Source organism: Mugil cephalus, chromosome 22 (assembly GCF_022458985.1).
Source record: "Mugil cephalus isolate CIBA_MC_2020 chromosome 22, CIBA_Mcephalus_1.1, whole genome shotgun sequence".
Lineage (NCBI taxonomy): Eukaryota > Metazoa > Chordata > Actinopteri > Mugiliformes > Mugilidae > Mugil > Mugil cephalus.
Window position 1 is genome coordinate 13,236,726 of NC_061791.1, and position 26,611 is coordinate 13,263,336.

Consider the following 26,611-nt stretch of genomic DNA (forward strand, 5'->3'; position numbering starts at 1 on the left):
GAGCTTCTACTGTGGGCCGCCGATGCACGGACACACGCAGGTATGCATTTGCAAGTGAATGTATTTTCTGTCTTCTCGTTTCCTTCCCCAGAAACGCACACAGAGACACACACAGGCACGCGCGCACACACAGAGAAAAAGAAAGTCTCATTAACCGAGCTGCTGCTGCCATTTCCTCCAGAGGGATCGGACAAGAAGTGTTTACCTGCTAGACTGTGTGTACGAGCGCGGCCCATGAATACAGCCGATACAATTAGCTACACGCGGCACATTAGCGGAGCTGCTAGCCGCGGCCCGTGCGTCACGCGCACTAATTGCATCCATGGATTTAAAGCGCTTGCATTTTTTATTTATTTTTTTTTTCGGAGGGGGGTTCATTACAGTGAAGGACTCGAGGCTCGCCGGAACACGGCATCCGTCCAGTTTAAGTGACTGCAAGTGGACAGGTAACACTTGGGGATGGGGTCGCTGGAAAACAAAACAAAAGACAACACGAAGCCACATTCAAAGCAATTTTGTCATATATAGGATTTATTTACACTTTCTATTTACACATTTTTGTTTCAAAATCTTCTCTGTACACATTTTTAAATTCAAGAACCGCTACTCCTGTCACCCACGCGCTCTAGTATTATTAGATCTTTTTTCTTCTTCTTCTTCTTCTGAGTACTCTGAGGCAAAAAAAAGACAAGAGGGAGGGCTTTTATTTTTCTCTTCTCCAGTTTGGTTTCTTGAACATATTTCACTCGGAGAGAAATGAAAGCAGCTGAAAGTGTTTTGCTAAAGGATGCCTTTCCCGGAGACGCTCCCGGAGGATGTTTGAAGTTTGCCCGTGTGTGGGCAAGAAGGAGAAGAGGCTCCGGCCAGATGCCGCCGAGGCCTTCATCACCATGGAGATGTGTGCCGGGAGACGGCGAGCCACGGGCGCGGACAGGATGGGGGTTGGCAGCGACGGAAATCACCTCGTTTCGCTGGAGCGTGAGAAGGCAGGTGATTCTTTTTTTTTTTTTTTTTTTTAAAGGGAGATGACTGCATATATCACAAAAAATGGAAAAGAGAAAAAAAAAATACAGATTCACAGATAGTATAATGGCCGTCAATCAACACTAGCCGTTGCCTCTGGGCATCTCTTTTTCCTCCACAGCGTTCATACCATCACATAATGAGATAAGGCAACTTAACATTGTGAGAAATGGGACTTTGGATAATAACGGGGTTAAATGTTGAGCGTCTGCTTACCCCTTCCTCCTTAGTTACTGTTGCTACACCTGTCAAGCTTTCCATTCATGGCACAAGTTGAGATGATGCAAAATTTTAAGACTCAGCCAATAAGCTCATGTGGTTTGGCCGCTGGTCGAGAGTTTCGCTGTAAACGGGCACTTTATGGACGTTCTCCCAATATTCTAAGGCTCATAATTCCTCACCAGCTGACGATAGATATAGACATGGACATGACAGAAAGGGGTTATTTTATGATAGTTATATTGGCATTTTCGATGGATATGGAGCGACGGGTCGACATCACACACTTGACGCTACGTGTCGGGCGATCCTGTCTGTGACATCACTGAAGACTCGAGTGTCCCTCCAATGGCTACTCAGTGACTAGCGCTGTCATTTTTTTTTAATGCTCAGTTTCCTGGAGTTGACCTCATCTAGCAAGTCAGACACAATGAGTAATTAATCTATGTCTAAGCGGATAAATACGCAATTTAATGTGTTCCTCATCTAACCCCTTTTAACAGTTTCAGAGTGTGGATGTAAAGCTTGACAGGTGTGTTTATTCACCGTTTTTTCAAACCAGGTTTGAATTAATACCACGCCCTAAATGCCCAGAGTATAACTAAACAGGTCAGATGCTGTAGGGATTCTTTCTATAGCTGTGTAGCTAATTCAAAACATCTTAAACTAAAACCTTTCAAGTTCACCGGAGGCGAAAAACACGCCGACGTCGCCTCACGCATCCAGATTCAGGCACAACTCAACAGGCTCGTAAACACGTGTAAACGTAAAGAAAAAAAAAAAAAAAAATCAAAATGAAAAAAAAAATTAAAATGTTGATTGAAAGAATATATCTCATACAAAAAAAAGAAAGAAGGAAGAAAGGCGTCAGACTTTTCGATTAAGTGCAGTTTTTTCCTTTTCAGAGAGCACGAGGGGCTTGTGAAATGGGTGCAGGTTGTGTAAAAAAAAAAAAAAAAAAAGAAAAAAAAGAAAGAAAGGAAAGAAAAAGTCCTGCCGTGTGATCAAAGAGTGACAGCTCTCACTGAAAGAGCGCCGAAACTTCCAAAGAAACACAACGCCCTCCCTCCCTGTGTCTCTCCTTCCTTCTCCCCTTCACACACCTACGCACACCGTCTTCACCGGCTCCGGTGACAATAATGGATCCTGGCGGAGTCGCGACAGGAGGCTCCAAACGTTTACAGCTTAGCGTTATGTCATGAATGTCTTATTACCCCACCACCACCACCACCTCCTCCTCCCAGCATGACACCAATATGGCGCTACTGGCTTTGGCTAAGAGGCCCCATGAACAAAGACGCTAACGCCACGACTGCAAAGGCCGGCGTAAGGTGGAGGGGTCGCGTTCACGAGGATAACGGTAAGTTATTTATGCACCTCTCCATACACACGTAAGGTTTGACATTAAAGCGTGTGTTACGCCTGTCAAATTTATATCACCGATCCTAGAGACCCACTTCTCCGGGACATTAAAAGTTAATTTCCAGTCTCAGACGGAGTCAAATGTAAACCCGCACATTTAAAGGCATCCCGCTGCGCTCTGTCGTGTTTTGTTTTCCGCCACTACGGTTTCTGGAAAATGAACGTAACGCTACTGGAAGGTAGAAGGTGTTGGTTCGTTATTAAGAGGGTAATTTTAAAGTGACATAACGGGAATATGGGTCGGCTGCTTGTGAGCGAAGGAACAGCATTTGTATTGATTTACACGACTACGGAAGTTACGCGGAGATTTTTTTTTAAATCGACAGCAGCCTAGTTGTTGGTTACACGTGATTCGTTTAGGAGAATACGGATCAAGCTCGCATGGTTTCTATTCTTTTTTTCTTCTTTTTTTAAAGTGCAACACCTCCGACACCCATCACCCACTGCTTTCATGTGTTCACCTAGAATAATGTTAACTTGTTACCTTCCTTCACTGGAAGCTTTGCTTGTTGTTGGAGTCCCCTCTAACTTATGCGCCGTATAAGCTAGCAGACACCAAACGCATCATGCCGTACGGACTCCATGGAACCAAAAGACGAGAGGAGAAGATGTCGTGAGAAAAAGACACATTTCATCCTTTAATCATAAGGCAATATCGTAAATTTGCAACCGCGTTTAGGCTGGTTTTTGTACTGTATTTGAGACAAATTCTGCTTTGGTTAAGGATAGTTTCTGATTCAGAGTGAACATGTTATCTGTGTGTTTACTTCTTTAAGTGGATCTCTAGTTTTGTTACTGTTCTGAGGTAGTCCTAAGTTAATAGATAAGACACGGCCCGTCGTATTCAGGCAGGTCTACGGAAAACTGAACGAAAATACGACGAATAAGTAGCTTTCTTTACTCCTAGCGGCTCATCATGTTCTTTGACGCCCGCGCGCCTCCTACCGCTGTTTGGCTGCGACGTAGCGGCGAGGGGCGGGAGAGCGGGATGAAGGGGTCGGAGTGGTTCAGGGGAAGGAGACGCGGACAGACAATCTCTCTAATCGTAGAGTCCTAGTGTGTTTGACAACAATCTGCTGGCGTGGAAGCAAAATGAGGAGAGGTCGCGTTCCTTCAGGCTGTGCTGCGACCGGGAGACGGGGCTTGGATATGTAAAACATCCACCACGGTGCCCTTTGCTATCGTCCCTCGTCTTTGCAAACTGAATAAAAGGTCGCGTTTTCGCCTTGGGCAGCAAAAAAAAAAAAAAAATTTAAAAAAGGATTGCCATGGTACTGTAAATGACAATAAGCAGAAAGGGATATTTTTCTGACGCCAGACCGAACCCCAGGCGGTGCTGAGCAGCAGCTTGTGGTCCTGCACCAGGTTGGATTCTGGTTCTTTGAGGCGTCAGCTCGTCGGACGAAAACTCAGGATCTTCAGAGATAAAGAACTGCAGGGGTGCAGGAGTGCACATTTCAGAGCAGATCAGAGAAAAATAATTTAAAAAAAACAAAACAACAAAAGGCTCCACGGCAACATGTTAAGAATGCTACACCGCACGTCCTCTCTGTCATTGGTTGATTCAAATCTCTTAGTAGCTGAAAAGGCCCGTCGGGCAGTACGGGGAGAGGGAGGTTAAGAAAAGGGAGGTCCTTCCATGGAGGAGTAGAGGCCTCTAAGTTCAGCCGGCGACTGTGGGGAGTAAGGGAGGAACAGAGGGAGGAGGAGGAGGAGGAGGAGGAGGAGGAGGAGGAGTAGCCGCAGAGAGCCACGCTCATCATCATCTCTTGTAGTGGTTGGGCGCGTCGGCAAAGGCAAACTTCAACCTGTAGGCTTCAGCCAGCAGCACGCTCACTTCCTCGTTGCCCCAGTGCATCGTGGGAAGGTTCTGTAAGAGGATCATCAGGCCCTGGTGAGAGAGAGAGAGAGAAAGAGAGGGGGAAAAAGGCACGTTAAAGCAAAGACAATAACACGGTAAATGGAAACAGACAGGACAGCAGAAGACGTAATAATGGTTTAAAAGATAAAAGGACCAGAAAATACTGAACAAAGAGTTTAAGAGGAGAGAAAATATTGATGCAAGAAGACAAGGAAGGCAAAGACAAATCTGCGGCTGATCAATATTAAAAGAGGTTAAAGAAGGACGCCAGGAAAGATAATGGGGAATAGCACTCCGTACGCTGCGGCTGATCGTTTTTTATACACTCTGACGTCTACACAAGAAACCGGACTGTTTTCAAATTTAGCAGCACGGTCTCGGATCAGGATCGGGCTCTTCCACTCACCCCTCTGGATCTGACAAAGAAACAGCCTGGGTTTGAGGCATTGCATGTGTGTGTGTTTAAGTACTCAAGAGTAATGAAATAAAGTCAATCTGACAGTCACATGTAACACAAAGCTGGAGAAAAGGCAGGCAAACAGAGAGGGAGCAGACTTCCCTAAAACTCTCTGGGGATACAGCTTCATTTAAGTCCAAAACATTCAGATCTACTTTGACCCCCATGTTAAAATATCTGTAGTCTGGTACAAAAAGAAGGGTTTGTTTTCCATAGTTAATTTTGCTATCCGTGGAAACAGCATGTAACTTTTTCTACAGCTCACGAACTGAATGATGCCAGAGCCTTATGTTATGCGGAATTAAACTCTAGTCATGCACCGAGCTTCACAACCGTTCTTAAGAAAACCTAAAGGTTAATGTGATGGAGGTTTATCCCATCTTCATATAAAGTGGATGATTTGGACGTGGTCTGGTTTGCAATCTGATAAACTCTCCGTCAGCTGAGAACACAGCGAGTCCCCATTCAGCTATGTTCTCGAATATAAAATTGACCCAACCGGTGAAAAGGTGACCTATTTGTGCTCCTAACCGCTATCTCAAGCAGGGTACAAATGACGCCTTCGTAAGCGAGGGGAAAAACAAGTAGAGCCAATACAGCTGAGTCACTCTCCTTGTTGACAAGTGTGGTTTGTTGTAACCAATTATGAGGTTTCAGGGTGTTTTAGCTGGTTTAAATAGTTATAAATATGCAACGAGGTTTACTGCAGGAAAACTAATAATCTGTGCACCTATTAGGACATGTTACACTCTGCAGATGCTGTAACATGTGATATATATATATATATAGATATTTATATAATTAATTAAACTGGGATGCTCCTGGAACATCACATGCAGATGCAATAGAGAACACTTAAAAACAAAAATCACATGCTAAACGCAACTATGCTATCATAGGGCTGGGCGGTCTACCGGTTCATACCAAGTACTGGTGTTATTTGTTCTGACACGAATTTTTAATTTACCTGCATACCAGTGTATTTGATTACACAGCATTCAGAATGCTGTGTAATCACGCGAGGGTTCGAGACACTGTAGCGCTTCTAAACATGCATGGTGCGACTGCATCACTGCGAGGCGTGGTGAAAATGGAAAGGTACGAAAAATTAAGCGGTAGAACGAGGTGCCAAAAAAAAAAATTGCCATGTCGAATGTTTTTTTTTTTTTTTTTTTTTAAAGGGTGCTCAGACGTCCCGATTTCTGGGAAAAGTCTTTGTTTTGAGTGACCTATCCCCGAAAATGTCCCCAATCAAAGTTTTACGAATGAGAAAAAAAATGTTGCGCGCAGACTACAATTATTACGGTAGCCGGTCGCGCTGCCATTGACATTACAGACGCAGCAGTTCAAACATGTTTGAATATTAATAAATATGTCAAAAAATATATAACAACCATGATTGTCTCCGTTTCTTCATTTCATCCTGATAACATTTAATTATTTTTTTTTTTAAATCTCTGAGCTGTCAGTATCGGATTTCCACATCAGCAGGCAGCGCTAACACGGGGCGATGCAAACCTGTTTTACTACTAGTATGGGATTTTTCTACAATATTTAGTCATCATGACAGTAAAAATAGTCTACTGCAATAGTTCCTCTCTCAACCACTAGAAAATGTGGTAAACACCTGATTATTTATGGGAAACATTTTTTGGTAATACCGCCCACCCCTACAATACCATATAATATTTGATCTTCCCATAAAGTATATTCTTTCGTGTAATGGTAGCATACAGCTGCAGTCACACTTGAATTCGACCTCTGCTTGTGAGCTTCGGCGTGACACAGATGTTATTAACTCAAACCAGTTTAATAACAGCCGTGAGAGAGACAGGAGGAAAAAGATAAAGAGGGTCGAGGTGTATGGAGGAAAAAAAAAATCAGGGCAGAAAGGACAAAGTGTCGGGTACGATTCGGTGGAGCTCGAGCCTTTCCCCCAGATTCCTGTTCTGTACATTACTCGGTAAGTAAGAAGACAGGACAACAGCAACGCTCGCGCTCACACACACACACACATGCGCCAGTTCAATCTCGCCAACTAATGCCTCTCTCTCAAAGGGGAATGGGACTGGTTAGCAGCGAGGCAGACTGATTGTGTGCGTGTGTGTGTGTGTGTGTACATGTGCACACTGTGGATCAGAGTCCCGGGAGCTTTCATCATCAAGGCTGAAATCATTGCCGTGACAACAGGGTTTACAACCAATCACGGTGTTGATAATCACATCGAAGGACGAGCCACGCTGGGGCTGGGGTGTCTACGCTCACCTGACTCCCGTTTGGCGCCGTTCCTGCGCGCCTCGTTACAAACACGCACTCCTGCTAAATATTTAAGCCCAACTGTAAAGCGTCCAAAGGTCTCAGCTATTATTTTGCAGGCTCGTCACGCGCTTTTACGTTGTAATGCGCGTTTACAGCTAATCTGCTGGAAAAGTCAAACCGCACAGAACTTTAAATCGACGCATCTACTACAGCGAGGCGCTTTCTATTAGTTTACCATCCTACGCATTAAAATGAAGGTGTTTGGCTCTGTTGGAAAAAACTTTTTTTTTTTTTTCTCTCTTTCTCGCTCGTTTTTTAATGAGCCGGTGAAGCAATCCCGGCGACTCTTCAACAAAAGGCATTTGTATTCAGAGCGAGGGTAGAAAAGTGCACGTTTTCTTCTGCTAATTAAACACGGAGCTGCCACGCTAGCCGGATCCTTCGCTTCAGCCCCTCCCCCCCTCCGGATCACTCAGTCACCTATAAGTTGAACGGCGCAAATATCGGTTTCCGCTTTACAGACCGACAGCTACGATCATTAGGCCACTGGAGTGTGTTAAAAATAAAAAAATAAATAACTCAATGAAGCCACAGATTCTGAGAGCGCGCGGATGAAAAGATGCTAACAAATTCAGCCTCCAAAGATCTTCAGTTCACTATCAGATGCCCTCTGAAGAGCCGCTCCGTTGCATTCATCATCGAAATCAGGCGCTTGTTACGTCTCCGTGCGAAAGAAACACTACAATAGCTGCTCTTTTCATGACCTGAACTTTGACTTTGAAAGGCCGACCTGCTGCCCCCCCACCCCCCCCACCCCCACCCCCACCCAACTCTCTCAGTTCAGAAAGGCGCAGTCTTCAGAAGAATTTTCTCTCAGAGAGAAAGCGAGCGGAAGGAAGAGTGGAAAGCAGTCTGATCAGAATTCAGCGCGCCTTTCTCTCATCTGTATTCAATGGAGCTTCACTATCAGCTCTCCCTTTTCATCACGCGCCCTCTCATGCCTGCCTGCGCGCACACACGCACACACACACACACACACACACACACACACACACATTCCGAGTTCACCGGAATTCGCTCACAGCCAACAACGGACGGCCTCGCGTGTGTCACGGGCTGCTACTACCAAAACAACCGCATGGCTTGAGAGAAATAAAATTTAATTGTTTCAACTGCATTTGCTCTCCAGAATATCTGCCGAGCTCTCAGCCGGCGCTTAATTCAGACGGAACAAAAGACGGAACAAGTAAAAAGGGAGATAATGAATTATTAATAAAAGAGAAAAAAGTGCGCGCAGGAGAACTGATACCACAGTTAATTTAATGTCGCCGCAGTGTAAACATGTGTAAGTATTCTATGCGTCGCCCCAGCGGCCTCGGATGCCTGGGGCGAGACACTGTGTACTTCCCCCACAGTATTTCACTGCCCCGGGCTCCTCAAGAAAAAAGTAAAGTTCCCCACGGAGCAACAACACTCCACCCTGACTCTATTATATTCATTATGCTCAGTGAACCAGAGCCAGATAACCGATAACCGATGCTGGTGTTGTCGGTTTAAAAGCAAACGACGCTCGCCACAGCACGTTTCCGAGCTTGAGACTGCATTTATAGCCGGAGATGAAACGTGCGTGTAATTACTCATTCACAAAGAGCGGCGAATGGAGGGTGGTCCGCAGCCTTGATGTTGCAAGGCTAACCGCCGCGCTCCATCCCAGTTCAATCTTGAGATGTTGTCGGAGGTTCGGGTAATAACCAGGAAATGAATTCTCGACTGGAAAACAGTTAGTTCATCATGCGTCCCGACGTCTCGGCGCAAGAAATAACGCGGGGAGAAAATCTGTCAAACGCCCGAGAATTACAGCTGTCACGGACGATGAGCTCGGAGACGGAGTGCGGAGACTGCAGTCAGAACAAATATAGCGTTAACCACTTTTAAGAGTCTATCTGGGCCAATACGGAGTTATTAACAATGATAGGTATGTAAATGAAAGGCTTTATTTGAAGCCTCCTCTTCCCTTGGATGTTGTGACACTGTGTGGAAGGTTGAGCAGCAGCTGAAGAGACGTAAACGATCGCACAAATACGTCGGCTTGTGTGGAAGACGACGAAACGCTGAAATGTACGGCGTTTCGTCGTCTTGACAGAGACCTGGTAAGCTGCACGTCTACCAAAACTAAAACTGCAGCGGAGCCGCCAAGCTGGAGGACGAGATCCAGCAACTTCCCACCTCAACGCAACGAGACAGCGCCGCTCATATTTGGACAACTGTCTGATTGCTGGTCAACGTCTGGGAGTCTTTGTTGCTTCCCCGTGACTTGTTTTTCAGCCAAGAGCTCAACAAAGACTCCCTAACGGCTAGTACGGCAACGCCGCTGCTCATTTCATGTTAGGTTAATTAGGGATGCTAAATTGGCCATGGGAGTGCGAATGGTGATGCTCTACAGGATAAGCAGTAATGGATAATGGATGGATAACTCGGCACCGCTTCCAATTACAATCAGCGCGAGCCACCGAGGTTAAATCACACTAAACACCGTCTTTCCTAATTAACGTCAGAATATGGTGAACAACAAGAGTCCTGACAAGCGTCATTGGGTAAAAGTTATGGATTCTTCATCCATAGATACCATGTTAACATAATTTATGATCCCAAAAGGAATCTACAGACTAATTGAGTCGTCAAAAGAATAATCAATAGATTAATTGATAAAAAGTAGCTGTTGGTTGCAGCCCTAATATACAGCATATAAACTGTTCTTCTTGTACATCCAAACAACCTTATTAAAATGATTTTGTGAAACCAAGACCAGTCCAATGTAACTTCGTTGAATGAAACATCCAGTCAGAGTTTAGTACTGAAAACTTACTAACCTGGTTTGACCTCCCACAATTTCGTTTTTCTTAGAGTTTATACCATAATACAGGACTGTGAGTCGCTCCAATCAGCAGCACAGCACTGATGCCTGCAGCACGTCTCCTAGCAACGCCACACTTCAGGTTCTCGTCGGCACAAGCCCAGCAAAGTAAAAAAAAAAACTCAGGAATCTGTGCGATAAGCTCAGACACATGTAACTTATCTTGACCCCCGCTGAAACAAATAACAGTAAGGATGATACGTACCATGTTCCGGCGAGTCGTCATAAATCAACCGCGGGCGCTAACGACTACGCTCCGAGAGAGAGGCCGAGCGCCGCCTGATCGAGCGCCGCTCCGAGCCGTACAGTCAAAAGTGCATGCGCGCGACGCGCGCACTCATGCACTCATGCATGCCTGGTGACGGAGGAGCTTCATTAAGAGCATATTTCTGCATGGTAACCATCTGCTGGCTATCACTTGTGTTGGGCTAATGACTTTAATATGGTTTAATTGCATACATCTCGCTGTCAGGGGGGAACGCTGCTCTCACTCCACTCCACGCAGGTGGCAGCACTCCACGCTGAGAGGCCATGAGTGTTAGCAAGAGCGAGCCGGAGTGTTTACATAGGGGGTGGGGTGGGGGTTGGACATGCCTATTTGCTTCATGCATGAGGGTAGTGTTTGTGTCACTGTGTCTGCGATGGTATGACGAATCAGAGGCACAGGCAGGACAGAAACATGTGTACGTGTGCGTAGGTACGTAATGGTGTTACCGCTGCTAGCCTCATGTGTGGGCGATTGTGGTTATTCAGGAATGAATATCCATTTATCCCACAATGCTAACAAAGAGATTGATTCACCATTACTGTATACAGTACACTACAAAAAAAAAAAAAAAAAGCCAATTAGCTCTCCATCTCCTACGCTTGGCAAGGCTTAGAGTGGTTAATGGCTATTGATACTGAGGGGAAAGCAGATTGTCAATAGAGCCAGTGCTAAGGCTCTTTCTTTAAAAAGAGAAAGGGATAACAGTAAAACGGCTGCACAGACAGCCGAGGCCCCTGTCAAGTGAAATTTACTCGCTCCGTGTACAGTTATTGTTTTAACGTGACTGGGGAAGAGCTGATTTAATGCGGCCCATCCCCGTGTCCACTTCACATTTACGGAGTCACAAACGTTGAGGGGAAAAAATCTTCCTTGGGGAACGGCGGAGCCGTGGATTTTCTTCCCACAGCCTGAGTGGAAGCGTGGCTGAGGGACACGAGGACGCCGCACTGCAGAGTCTGAAGTCACATTTCTGAGCGCTAACTTGGGTGAAACTACATTATGCATGCATGCGAGCCACAGATGGATATTGGTTATAAGAGCTGAGACCTCGAATGGAGTCAGAAAGAAATATTACTTCAGACACTATTAAAGCAGCCACTGAATCCATTGGCAGTAAAGGTGGGAGGCAAACACAACCACACACACACACACACACACACACAATTAAAGCCCGCTTGTCCTGTGAACCAAATAGTCTATTTGCTGGCAGAATGAGATGGCGCTAAGTGAAGTGCGTACAATGAGAGCCCAAATTCGCGCGAGCTGCATCCCTGTCTTTTCTGCTGTGTCACCTACAGCTTCCAGCAGCTAAAGCTCCGGAGGAATTAATGGAGGAGAGGTGACAGGTATAACGCTCACGCCCATATCAACGGACCTGCGTTCGCGGCGAAAGACGTCAATTGTCTGCGGTAACTGTTGCTGTGACATGCATCAATCCGCCTCCGACCTCCTTCAAACAACGCATCTACATGAACGCACACAGAGGTGCAGTTGCACACACAAACTGTCACCTATATGCACTAACGCTCCAGGTAGTCGCTGGTGGTAATGGTGTTTTAGAGCACCCTGAGGTGTAATGGGCCTAGGCACTGCTCTGTTGGGGCCATTAGCTTGCTGTAGTTCATATAATTACACAAAATGGGCACTCTGGCAAACAGTGGGTGCTAATGCAGGAGCGGGGCACTGTAGCATGTGGAAGGAAGAGCTGGCATAGTGTGGCATCAGCCAAGTTGCCTTGTAGAAAGCTGGACGGGGAAAAGCCGCATTTTGTATGGTTAAAGTAGCCATATTCTTGCCAAATAAATTGAGTAAATGTGATGTGTAACTAACCAGGTCATCGCCAAAATTAGGAAATGTGCATATATCACAATTAGAAAAAGATCGATATGGATTTTTTTTAGGGCCGATACTGATACCGATTTTTTTTTTACATCAGGATTGGCCGATGACCAATCAGTGCGGCTGATTTTTCTGAGCCGATATTTTAAACCAATACTGTTTTTTCTCCCTCCATTTCAATGCTAAAAATGACAAAATGGTAAGAAAAGTCCCAGTTTAACCAAAAACAAACGTTTATTAAACTCAAAGAATTCTAGGGTCAGAGCTTTAGCTACAGGGGATATTAGCATTACAACTTGGCTTTAACATCAACACATATTCCTACCAAAAGCTTAACAACAACTCCAATCTAAACTGTGGACAGTGTTTGGTTGACAACCTATGAAAAAGCTATGAAAAAAAAACATCAACTAGCAAACTCCTACTACACAACAACAATAGTAAAAGTTGGGACTGTTGCTAATAACTGCAATGTCTTGGTGCTGGTGCTGAGTGATAAAGTAAATAGGTCTTTGTTTGGTAGCCAAAAGACAAACTTTTTTTTTCTCCTCATCCCAAAATTTTATTGGTGCTCGACATGCCTATGAGTACAAGCATTTGCCAGCTTCCAGCGGCACACACTCTGCTAGTGGGAGAGGGGCAATGTATGGGCTGCAGGGGTGTTCAGCGTCTCCACTAGCACAGGGCTGCCTGTGGAAGCGCCTGCATGTAAATCTTGCTGGGAGAAAAAAAAAATCTCTCTCTATGTATATACGCACCCACGTATCAGCCAATACCATTAAAAAAAAGTCAGCCCAATATATTGGCTGGTCAATATATCAGTCGATCTCTAGTCCCAACACCAGCCCTCTTTAAATAAATACCTCGGTTTTGTATCAAAATTTAACAGATTGAAAGGTGGGAACACACCTTGTCGAGCTCAAATAACTGTGAAGTCCCCACATGTTGCTTATGTGTGGGTCACAAAGTTGCACTTGAACGCATCACAAAGACTACAGTCAACCGCACATAAGTTGGCAAATAATTCTGCACTTGCGAGAATAAAAAATAAATCTCCATACCAGCAGGTGGCAGTAGTCTGTTTTTCTTACCTAAAATGGGAATCCAGAAGAGCTACTATTAGTTGGCTAGGAAGCTAGGAAGCTTTGAAGTGCAACAAAATGCTACACAGATCTGGATTTATCTGAAGCATCCACATGATCACTGACTTGACGAAAAAGTAATATGTAGTAATAATAATATGTAAATAAATCTAAACAAATTGACATTCGTGTAATTAGGTCAACGTCTCTCCATGTAGACACCAAACTAATTCACGAAGCCTTTCTTCATGAAAGCCAAAGTAGACGTGTGGGTAGAGCCTTTGGTCATTTAAATACTGTGGGAGTGTGGATCAGATCAAAGCCTGATAACAGCTGAAAGGTTTCAGTACACATAAAACCAAACCCGTTGGTGTTAGTGATGAGACCATTTTGATACTCCAGACCCACAGAAAGATCCGTTTTAATGGTTAGAATACAAGCTAAAAATAATAAGTGTGAATGGGTATGATGCTACGACAAAAGAGATCTCTCTCCTCCCCGCAGTTCACACTCAGAGTCGGCAGGCTTTAGCTTCGCGCCCATCCTGCACCAGTCAATGACAAGTTCATAACCTTTGGAAAAATGCAGCCAGAAGCAATTTAAGTATTAAAAGACGTGTCTTTGCTTCTTCTGTGTACCGGAGCATTTAGAGTGATTTTTCACTCGGCTTGACAAGTTTCAAGTTTTCGACATGTTCAACTTCAAAGTTCACACGCCGTCGATATTTAACCATTTACTTCCTCTGCATGAACCACTACCAGCTAAACTCTGGCAGAGTTTTTTTGTTTTTCACGCATACTGAATACATCGCTACAAGTTCTGTCGCCTGTATGTGCTTGGGCGCCACACTGACTACGGCATCATCATGAACACACGCTGAATTTCAGAAAAAAAAAAACAATCTCATTGTTGAGGGAAACGGTTTAACTCCAAGTTCAGAGAGGTTAATGCTCCGCTAATCACGAGTTCAAGATCCCCGGAAAACTCCAGCATAAACGCCTCAGTTCCTGCTTTGACTGCATATAAGAGCATTTGAATTTAAAATTCGATATTTATGCCTCGGTTCATGACCCCGGCTCATTCCTCAAAAACTCCTTTCTTCTCTTATTCTTAAAAATTCCTCTCCTCTCGCTGCTGCTGCTGCTGCTGCAGTCTGTTTATTCCTCACAAGTGGGTCGATGCGGCCGTTTATTTGGCATTTTCGTGTCTTAAATGAGCCGAGGAGGGAAGACACGCGGTCGGCTCGTGAGCTGACGGAGCAACTCCCGTTATTTTGTTATCTCGGAGCGAAAGAGAAGCCATAAAACTCTCCGAGCTCTTCCCGTCTTTATTTTCCTCCCTCTGGAGGATCAACCTCGGCCCGACGATAATGTCGGTAATGGCTCTCAGACAGAGAGCTAATCACTCACCATTGTTCTGAGCTGATAAATGCTTTTTGGAAATTCCTGGCAAAGACGCGGCCGCTCTTGTAAGGAGCGATCAAGAGAGCAATGACACCCACCGCCGCCCCTCGCCGGGAAAGCTAACACGCAGCCGTGTTTGCGCACATATTTGAGCAGAAGCACACACACACCGAGCGCCGCGCCATGACTGATCACTGCCGGCTTTCCAGACAGCTTTGGTCATCAAAATTGTACGCCGCCATAATTCAACGCAGGAGCCCACACAAGTTAGCCCGAAAGCGAACTTTAGTTGTCAGTGATGGAGAGGGTGTAGGTGGAAAGGGAGCAATGAAAGAGGGATGTCACAGAATAAAAGGCAGGAAATCTGGTGGAGGGCTTACATAATTACTTCCGCCATATTAAGCCCTCTGTTTTGCGCGGATCCCCCTCCCCCCCCTTCTTCTCCACCCGTTCTGGCACAAACGGATTCATATGTCACATCGGGCGCGGCACTCAATCAACAGGGTGATTATTAAAAGTTGTTTACCGGGGGTGGCCTTGTCTCACTTTCAACACTATTGACTACGGCGCCATCCATCAGAGAAGCTCCGGGCCCCTTGATGCGACCCGACTTTGGGAGGAAAGTTCGGGGGAGAGAAAATGAGGAGGTCTTGCTGTGATAAATGGCCGAAAAGTACGGAATTAATCAAAGGACGGGCCGGCCTCGGCCTCTTTAAGGGGAATTGGAAGGTGTTGAGCTTGAAGGGGACTTGCTATCGCTCACGGAGGTAAATAATGAAAGAAGCTCGTCAGAGGCGCAGTAATACAGGAGCAGACAAATGTAACAACTGAACATTGCAAAAACGATCGAAACCCCCACAGAAGATGTCTGGACGTTGGACACGACACTCCGAACGGAATCCTGTAACTCCACAGACGTCTTTTATTGGAGCAAAGCAAAGACTGAGCTGTATCTTGCACTTTAATGGCTTAAGCGAAGCACTGGAAGCTTAATTCTGCGGGCTGGCTAATGCCTTTTCAGCACATTGACATCATAAAATAACAGAAATCCAAATTTGCATATAGAATCCATTGCGGTAAAACGTTGGTCTTTTTTTTGTTTTGTTTTTTTTTTTCTCCCAGTAGAGGGCCCTCTGGACTACACTGTTTACAATACCCTGCAGCATTTGTGTTGGCAGAGGAAAACATCTAGAGTGACCAGATGTCCCGATTAAATGGTGAGAGTCCCAATTTTCCGAGCATTTGTTCTGGCGTCTTGACAGGGACGCACTCTGTTCTGATAATTAGACTGGATGGATTTTTATTTTTTTTTTCCATTTTTTATTTATTTATTTTTGAGTTTCGCTTTTCCAGAAATAAACTTTTTAAAGAGATTGCGCCACAGAGCACACCTTTATCGGGACAACGGATGGGGTGAATTAAGACTCTGAATGGAAGGACGAAAAACTAATAAAAATACGAAAGGGTGTCAGGAAAAGCGGCCATATTGGGCCACAAAGTAGTTACATGTGCTTTATAGTGGGTGCTGACAATGATCAACAGGTTTATTTGTAAGTAGGCTTTTACTATGTGCATGACATAAGGATATTTTCCTGACACCATGCTGGAAATGTTAATTGAATGTCTCGCCCCATGTTGTCCTGACATTTTTCAAGCTAAACACAACACACTTCCCTAGCCGGCTCTCCATACAGTATACGTAACGTATTATTACCACGGGAGGCCATCATCTTCTCCACAATACAAAAATTCATCCCAAACAAAGTTGCGCTCCCTGTCACGGTGACTGAAATAGGACTGACATTTCCGGAACACTCCGGTCCACTTTGGAGTACCCTTCCCTCCTTTATTGCCGAGGCTGCCTAACCCAAGGCGTTCTCCACACGCAGCTGATCTGAGGACAGCCGCTGACATTTACAAAGGTCCACAGTTTTTCACACACCATTAATTAAAGCGAGAACAAATCTTTTTCGCCCTCCTTCACTCTCCCGCCCCTCACTCGCTTTCCCTCCTCGCTTCAGCTCTCCTCTGCGGCTTGCTGAAGACACACACAAAAAAAAAAAAAAAAGAGAGACCGTAGTCATTTACACAGGACTAATAGCTTTGTATTCGCATAAACGCTCGGCCTCGCATTAACGATCGCGGCGAGGATCCGCGCGAACGGAGGCTATTTAGCGGCGCTTACTAATGAAATCGCCGGGAAACAGTATTAGATGGCCGCGTTCAGCGGGGCCATATGCACTGTCTGTAAAGGTGTCCTGATGCATGATTAATGCAAGTTGTCGAATACAAATGGGAGACGCACACAACGCGTTGCAGTAGTGACACCACCAGGACTGCAGGAAAAACAATCTCTCATCTACCTGAATTTTTTTGTCTGCTGTGTTGTGGACATTCCTCAGTTTTGAAAATGTCACAAAAAAATGAATAACACCTTGAGGTATTTTTTTTTTTTTTTTATGTAGACAGCTCCGAAGTCAAATTTCCAGGTCGATACAGCTACGAAACAAACAAAAAAATAAAAATAAAATAAAATGCAGGCTTACAAACAAGAGGGCAGAGGTGCTCTCTGAGGGTAGTGCAGACTAATGGGAATGGCGCCGACTGTGGCCTTTTTCCAGAAAAACAGCAGTGCAAACACACACCTGCATAATATCTCCCCGCTTGCCCATTACCGTGAGCGTGTGTGTGTGTGTGTGTGTGTTTGAAAGCGGGCGCGCTAGGAGACACCTGAATCTGCGAATAAAACGGAACAAGTGAGACAGAGCTGCTTATGCGCATGTTCGCGCCGTCGTGTCTGCGAGCGCGCGACTCCGAGTGAAGCAGAATATTCATGAAAACGCGTGCGCAAACTTATCCATGCAGCCCAGGCCGGCGGTTAGCGGCGGTGTGCTAGCTGAGGTGGAACGGTGGAAGGCAGATTGCTTGGGGAGTGCCATGCACCTCCTGCTTTTCATTTCGCGGCTTAACCAATCCAATCCCACAACCAGGACGGGAGATTCGCAGCCACCCGCCTCACTATGCCCGATAACAATGCACGAATTATCCTTTTTAAAATGACATTCCGCATGCCTTTCTTAATTAAACATGCCACCGGTTTCGGCGTTTCACTTTTATTTGAGTCAATTAGCCTTGTTTTTCTCACGGCGACTGACTGCCACCGCAGCGGCTGAGGAGATTCAGAAAGGTCTGCATATCAAACAGAGTAATCTCAAAAGGGCCGTTTCAACTCCCACATTTGTGAGTTTGACCTTTTCAGCTTTTCAATCTAATATCGCCGCGGCTTTGAGAAGCCTTCTTATCTGTGACAAAGTATTATTTGTACGTGTCGGGGAGCGCGCAGGTTCGGCTCCGACTCTGCGAAGCGCAAATCAATCAGACCGATCATCTGCTGCTATGAAACAAAACGACAAGCTGTTAATGTTGTACTGCGCTAACTAGCTGCTGCGAGTCAAGCTGCTCTCCAGGCTTGAGGAAACTGGAGTGTAATAATGAGTAGATTGATGGGAACTGGTTAGAAGCCTCTATTAAAATGCCAAGAACTTGTGTTACATGTGTGCACGCACATTCTACCATGAAAAGACAAGCCAACCCTAACCCCAACCCTAACCTTTCACTTTTTTGTGTCTTGTCTCTCGCTTTTTTCTTTTCCTCTGCAAATAATGAGCTTATAACTACATTGTCATCGTCTAGTAAGACCTGCTAAAATGAGGTAAACATTATTATTAACTCTAAGGCCAACTTTGCAATGTAAGGTTTTATTTTCGCTGGCTGGCAGTTGAAAGTTATTTCGCCATTCACAATTTTCTACATTTCTGCTTAAAAAGGGAAAAGAAAAGCCAATAAAATAAACTAAACAAAGATACTGCAGTTCTATATTTACTATTTTTTTTTTTGAAAAATCAGCCAATATTACATATCTGTGAGTTGCAAAGGATTAAAAGAGTCTATCTGTTCAGAAGTGTTTCCAGTCAATGTAATGAGACTCAGGCGTTGCTCAGTGTCCCATTTTGTTTAAAAAAAATCTAGTCTTCACAACACACGTTTGTGGAAGTTTACAATAGCACGGACAAAGGAGCTTTCCGAGGACCTCAGGAAAAGAGCTGTGGGAAAGGTCACAAAACAATCTCTGAAGAGTTTGGAATCCACAACTCCACGGTCAGACAGATCATGAACAAACAGAGGAGATTTAAGACGACTGTTACACCTCACAGGAGTGGCTGACAAAAGTAAGATGCATAATTAGGGATGGGCATTGAGAACCGATTCTTTAAAAGAACCGGTGCCAACTGGTTCAATTCATCGATGCCATTAGCCTTCACGCTTATTGATTCCCTTTATCGATACTTTTCGTGCTCAGTCTTTACATCCCAGTCCAGAAGGTGGCGATACGTCAAGAAGAAGAATCATCTTTACGTCATTCACATCACGTGACGACAAGGAAGACGTGATGGTGGAGAGACTGAAAGCCTGGCTTCACTTCACAAGAAGGGAGTGTAACAGCACAACGTTGCAATTTATGCAGCACCGTGATTTCAAAAAAGGGCGGCAACATCACCAACATGCTGAATGCCATTCCTCATGCATATGAGTCAGAGAGGTCACAAAGGAACGCAGGATACCTTCTAAGCAACTAAAGGCCTCTCTCTAGTTGGCTGATGTCAATGCATGGTAGGAGCATGGCAGAGGGCGCAAAAACTTTAAAGTAGCACCATATAAAATTCCCTTTATAACACTCTACCTTGAAGCGTTGGGCTAAATATTAAAGGAAATAGGACTACTTAGTTTAGCATGTGAGAACGCCAACTAGCTGCTTCTTTTTTTTTTTTTTTCATTAAATCCGTCGATTATTTTTATTATTTTCTCGGTAGGATTAGGGGACCACTAGCCTCTGCAATTAAAACTTATCCAAACATTTGAAGAACTTTATTTCAAACTGACACTTACCTTCCAACACTATATAACACAGCAGCCTATACGAGATTCATTCAGAGCAAATTTGATCAGCAAACATGTTGTTTACTATATGCTTTCATTAATTACCATGGATAGTGTTGGGTATTTAATTGGAAATGCAGTTATGTAGTTTTGTCTGCCAATGGTTGTTGCCCCCTTAGAGCAAAACATTAATTGAAATCTATGTAATTTAGTTTTATAGGTTTATATGCGCAATAAATAAATAAATAAATAAATAGCTGCTTGCAACTTGCAAATACACTGCTAGAGCAACATTGTCAAATTAGCCCATTAGCATCAGCTTTAGGGAGTCTTTGTTGAGTTAATTCTGAAACACAACAGACATCTTTTAGCAATTGAATTTTGGCGAGTTGCTGCTCAGTGTTAATAGTTTGCCAATTAGCGCTGGAGATTTAGTAAAGCTAATGTGGAATTTCATTAGGTCTACATGCATTAAGATTGAAAGTCCATTCGAATCACTGTTATGACTGGATCGTGATGATTGAGGAAAAGCACACAAGGTAATCCATCCAACAGTTGTTGAGCCATTTCACTGGAAAACCATGTAGGTCTACCTCGTAGTGGTGCTAGGTGGAAAATCAGAGGATCACCGGAGTCGTAAGGACTCATCCTCAGAGCACGATAAACGTCTGTACAGGATTTCATTGTTATCCAGCTTATATCCAGCTTCACTGATACATTTAAGTCTGGACAAAAGCAGCAGATCAACTGACCAACACTCGTCTCCTGGAGAGACAACAAAGGACGAAATGTCATGGGAGGAAGAAAAAAGAAGGAATGGAAAAAGATACACAGTGAAAAGAAAAGTCAGATTGAAATAAAGGGGCCGAAGGAAGCGGCAGGGGAAAACAAAGGATGAAGCTAGGCAGCAGACAAATGAGGAGTGGGGGGAAAAAAAAAAAAAACAGAGCGGTCAGGAATTAGAGAGAAAAACAGAGCGAATGAGATGCGGGAAAAGACAGAAAGAAAGGCAGGCTTTGGAGGAGCGGGTGCTGTGAGGGTTGCTGGATAAAGCATGTGGAGATAAGGTCTGTTCAACAGGCCCTTAAGAACCTGGCAGGCCCACGTTTAAACTCTGAGGCTCAGCGGATCAGAGGCAGAAATCGCTTTGAATTAAAGCACTAAAGCTGGGAGAAGGCAAAATCTTTACTCTTCACTTTCCACATCGACACTAATCTGCGTCAGAAAACTACTTAGTAGATTGCATTATACGAGCACATTTTCCTCAAAGCTGCAGCTTGTATGTCCAGGTTTGTGTATGTTAATTAAAAGTCATATTTACATCTTTCTGTAACATTAACTCTAATGCACAGCAATCTGAATATGTATTTATATATATATATGTACAGCCAGTCTGGAGCATAAACACACTGTGCCATACAATACACACACACACACGCACACACACAGGACATCTGTGTTCCATTAAACACAGACAACAGACTTCCCGCGAAGACATAAACAAACAAACGATGAGAGCTCATTTGCTGTATACCGGGCAGGGGAAAATGCCAGGATGACATTTGGCTGTGTCTATTTATGAATACGTGTGTGCTTTTTTGTGTGCGCCTCGTATGCAATGACTGTTGTATCCATAAAATACACTAATAAATACAAAAGATAAGGAATACAGTCTTAAACAAGTCTGTTAGAAACAACTAAAGTTTAGGGTAACTGTTTTAGACCCTAGAGTAACTCCACAGCTTGAGCGCATGCATGAATCCACTTCTAAGCTACCCACTGCTGGTGTGGTTTTCAATCATTTAAACTTAGTCCAAGTGCGCGGAAATATTTTATGATATGATTTTGTGCTAGCAGTCCAAGTAAGGCACAACTGGGAAAGGCTGTTCAGTCGGACTGAGATTGGGGTCCATTCACTCGTGTACGTTGGAGGCACAATGGAGACCTGCACAATATTAGGAACATGCTCATAATGTATGTCTGATTGGTGTATTCACAACTAATAACGTGAGTTTACTAATAAACTGAATGGGCTGGCAGATTTTTGCCACAGTTCCCAACGGAGTGACTCCAGACTTACTTTAGGTCAACAAAAAAATTGTGGGAAAGGAAGTTACTCTGGCATCCAGGTCAAATGTATACAGCTGGGGTAAAACAGCCTTCATCTTTTGTTATATTTCCCTCAGATTTCACACATTTCACAGAGGGCATTTAAAAAAACCCACTGTTTTAGGACACTGAATTACATATTCATGCTGCGGGCCAGAATAGACCCTCTGGTGGGCCGCTTTTGGCCCGCAGGCCGTATGTTTGACACCTGTGGTCTATGCTTACATACCTTTTGATGTTTAGGAACAAATTTCTAATCATCTCTCTCTCTCTCTCTCTATATATATATATATATATATATATATATATATACATACACATACATATGACAAATGTGTTCCTTACTGTGTCTCTACGTGAAAAGATTATTCTAAAATTTGTCTGCCACTACCGACTTCCCTACAGGCTCTGTCTTCTCTCAGTATGCTTGCGGAGTCTTGTTCAAATGATAAAAAATTTCCATAAATACATAGATTTTTTTTTTTTTTTTAACATTTCAACGCAAGAACGGGTTCACTGACTACACAAAGGTAAGCATGGCTTATCTGTGCACTGTTCAAACTGCTGCAGAAATGCATTTAGAAAAAGCTGCAACTACACCTTAAGTTCAGTCTGAAATGAACTCCGGCAATAAAGTATCAATGTTATTTGTGAGAGAGAGCGGGACATGGGAGAGAGTTAGAGGAGAATATGAATGTTAGAACAGATGAGTAAGCTGATGTCTCATCCTCAAACTCAGACAGGCTCCAGTGTCTCGCTCAGAGGATGAATCATCTTTAATCAAAATGGCCTCCATCTAAAACGCATGCTTTTTCCAACCGTATTGTTACTTCGGAAGATTTCTTCCATAGTTATTACATGTTGGGACTCACGGACGGCACATAATATAATTTTATCCCACTTGTATAAATAGCAGGACCTCTGAAGTGTCATTTCTCATTCAAGCAAAAAATAACACAACTCTACAGCGATTTTTAAAAAGGCAGCACCACGAACTGCCAAGGGCTAAATTACTGCAATTTCAATTCTCTATTCACAACGTCGGGACTGCTATTTTCAGATTTTGAACGATACGATTGAACCACTTGTTGCATTAAAACAAAAACGGCAAGCACTTAAAAAGTTAGCCTAGTAAAATCCAATCTGGCTTGGACAGGATATTGCCAGATCATGGAGCACTAAAAGCACCATTTCACGTGATCATATTGGGAAATGGATGTAAACTAAATGAAGACTGATCCCCACTCCTGTCTTGTAGTTGGTGGCATTACGTCTGCAAACTGGTTTGCCAAATGCCAACCAAACAAAAAGATGATGATGATGATGAAGAAGATCAAAAGTGTGGATGAGAAAATGGTAGAGGAATGGTCCAAAGAGTGTTAATTGTCAGTTTAATATCTATGTAGAGTAGAATGCTACCTAGGGTTAGCCTAACGACCATAGACTGTATGTAAATATTGAAAACACATCCCCACTTCCTGGGAAAACTGATGCTATTTGGCCCAAGTCTTGTCCACTAACATGGAGGAGGTGGAGCTTATGACCTATACTGCAGCCAGTCACCAGGGGGAGCTCTACTTGCTTTGGCTTCACTTTTGAAGAACAGTTCCACTGTCTCTTCGGGCTTATTGGGAAAGTGCAGATGGAAATCCCAGATTTTGAATCCAAAATATCAAACATGTTTTATATTCATTTGGGCCCCTCCAACGAGTCTGCAAATGATTTGGAGGGTTAAACAGCATATATGTAAATGTAAATGTGAATAGATCATCTGGGTTGAAGCTCAGTACAGAGTTAAGTCCAGACAGGATTTGTCAGCGGATTGTAGGAAGGGGTTAATCTGCAGGTAAATCGACCTAAAACTCCTGCAGCCAGCGCCTGGCCTCCATTGTTTAAAGGAAAACCAGCCACCAAAAGTCACGTCTTAAGTCATTTACATGGAAACCAGACCCTTTGTTTGTTGCATCCATTCTGAAAAGTGGTTATAGCCTCAAGAGTGTGCACACGGCAGCCTAATGCATAGCCAGCTTTAATTAATCATCCGTAAGACTGCACAGAATAAAATTGTGGTTTTGGAATAATAGCCTTGGGATACACCATTGCACACAAAAGTGTACCGCACAGTATAAAAAGTCTCAGTGCCAAAACAAACTTCTTTTTGTCCCTCCATTTCTCTAAAGTTTAATCTATTCCGACTCCCATCGCCACCCAGAGTCTCTCCTCCCTCTACGCCTCATCTTTACCGCTCATCTTCATGAGGATGGATTGCTTGCCCTTGGGGCACCATTTGGTAGTCGGTATGGCAAAGCAGCAGCAAGTAGGTAAAACGACAGAGTTAGGATTAAAGTTAATGTGTGCATGCATGGACATTTTGTCCCTTTAAGGCTGTAATGGAGTTAAGAATGAGCATGGAAGGGGAAATCAAAAACCGAATATCTAGATATCCATAAAAATGGAGTTGTAGAGTGAACATTAGCTAAAAAAGCACAAAAAATATTATATTTTACACTTGAAACAGTATTTCTACCTTCAGTCAGGCGTTACAAGAGGAACTCACAAGTGAAGGGCAACTTCACTTGTATGTAAACATGACAAAGTTTCCATGTTTCCAATCCAAACACTTTACTGTGCTGGGTATCTTTCAGTATGGCAAAATCTGTTTGATCACTTCAAGTCTAGATGCAATGAGTGTGTTTACATGCACAGCTTAATCGAGCTATGATCAAAATTGGACTTTTGGAATGTGGTCCTTGTCCCAGTCTACATGCAAAGGGTAAAATCAAATAGTGGCGCTAACATGTCCTCCTCCTCCACACTAAGTGGCGATATGTGTCTTTTCCGCAGGTTAATACAGTCCACTTTCCGGGGGAATGGTCCATGCGGCAGACCGGCCGGTTTAGCATAAGCGCTGTCTCGTCATCTTTCCAAAAATTCTTCTACCAGCTCTGTTTATGTTCTTGTTCTTCTGTGACAGTCTTTCTTAGATGTTTTTGTTCTGGGGTCATATGCCAGCGCACTGGTTGTGGAGCATGCGCACACGCATATTCTAGTTTAACTGCAATTAAGGGGTATACATGTCGATTTAAGTAAGTAAGTATTAAGTAATAAGTAAAACTCTGATATTAGTCAGAGTAACGCGTTTACATGTGCTTAAGTTGTCCTGATAGAATCAGGCAATTAAGGCAATAATTTTTTTTCATACTGAATGTGAACAGAGGTTGGTTGCATGTGAGTTGCTAATGTGTCCTTTCCCGTCTATTTCCTCCTCCTCCTTCTATGCTTTTTTTTTTTTATTTGACTGAGTAGAAGTGAGAAGACTCAAAACACTGGAGAAAACACCAGCATCAATAAACAACAAAGACAGGTAGGAGAAAAGATACGGACGGAACAAAGGAGGTAGAGGGAAATGTTATAAAGAAGAAAGGAAATAGAGTAGATCAGTGAAAACTAAAACAACGAACAGAGATTGTGTTTGTATGAGATGATGCCCCAACGGAGCTGGCAACCAAAGTCACCTTCTGGCAGCTGTCTGCTGTCATCTACTAATGCACTCACGACGACTTTTAAACCTTACAGTTAATTACCAGGGAGGTAACAGAGAGGGATGTAGGGCAATGGATACCTCCACAGTCTGGTTTTAATGTGGTTTTTACACAACCAGGAGATGAATCCACGAACGTATCCAGCTAAGTACAGCATAATGCTGTCAACTTCAACACATGGGTGACAAGACATGCAGTGTGTTTCCATTCATACGCTTCTCTGCAGTTTACAGCGCCCCCTGTGTCCCCAAAGAAAAGCGTCTTACCTGAAAATCCCTCTCCTCTAGAATCTCTTTCCTCCACCTCACCAGGAAGGCCGCACACACGTATAGGTGGAAATGGGAGAAGCCCTCCGGTTCAGCCTGGCGACAGAGAGAGGAAAATGTGGATTTACTAGGAGTTTAACATCTCGCAACCATAAAACAAACGAAATCCATCACAGCTACGTTATAAAGCATCTCGGCTCAGCTCAAACGGCTCTTGCACACACTGCGTTTTAAGGAAGATTTAGGAGCATTTTCGCATCACGCATTTGGACATACATACAAGAGGACAGATGGAAAAAAAAAAAAAGTGGAATGTAAAATCTGTCACGATCCAGAAATTTACATTTGCAGGGTGACAAAGAAAAACACAAATCCCCTTTCCTTCTCACAGCTTTTTATTTCAGGCCGTCGTTACGTTCGGAGGCTTACTTTTTTTACGACTCCACAGTGAGCGGGAGGGAATTAAAAAGGGAGAAAGACAAGGGATGAGATGTTCCTTGTTCCATTCATTTTCCTCCAGAGCTACATCACAGAGGGGATAATTACAGGCCCTTTGAATACAAGTGACTTAGGACTGTACGACCCCTTAGAGGCGTAACTTAATATCCAAGGTGCATCTCAAATCTGAATCTGATGCAAAATATGTGAGTTTAACGCCATGTTTGCACAAATACTATTTTTGGGTGAAACCGCATAAGTCTTGCATGTTTAGGTCAACTGTCATGACGGATCCGGATATTTTTTTTGGACCACAACCACACATTTTTAAATCGGGTCTATGAAGCCTGTGGATGCCTAAATACGAGCACGATGATGTCATCGCCCCAACCCTCGCCTCTCTAGCCCCCTATGTCCCATAATAACAACAACATCAGTGGCGGACTACAGGCCTGTGATGGTGCTCCATCAGATATTGACCCTTGTTGGGTGGCTAAGGAAATATATATTTTGCTTCACCACTACCATACGCTAAAAAGGATCATGGACTATATGCTTGCATACGGCGAAC

General features: G+C 43.8%; 1 protein-coding gene across 4 annotated transcripts in view; it reads right to left on the minus strand.

The window, feature by feature from the left end:
• Positions 1–509: 509 nt before the first annotated feature.
• Positions 510–26,611, minus strand: part of tbc1d22a (TBC1 domain family, member 22a) — a 134,411-nt gene continuing 108,309 nt past the window's right edge. For all 4 annotated transcript variants that reach the window (XM_047575833.1, XM_047575832.1, XM_047575830.1 and 1 more), the window contains 2 exons: positions 25,603–25,698; positions 510–4,555 (listed from right to left, as the gene is read on the minus strand). In XM_047575833.1, coding sequence (XP_047431789.1) covers positions 4,427–4,555; positions 25,603–25,698 — 225 coding nt within the window. In that variant the 3' untranslated portion in view covers positions 510–4,426. The remainder of the gene's footprint in view (positions 4,556–25,602; positions 25,699–26,611) is intronic.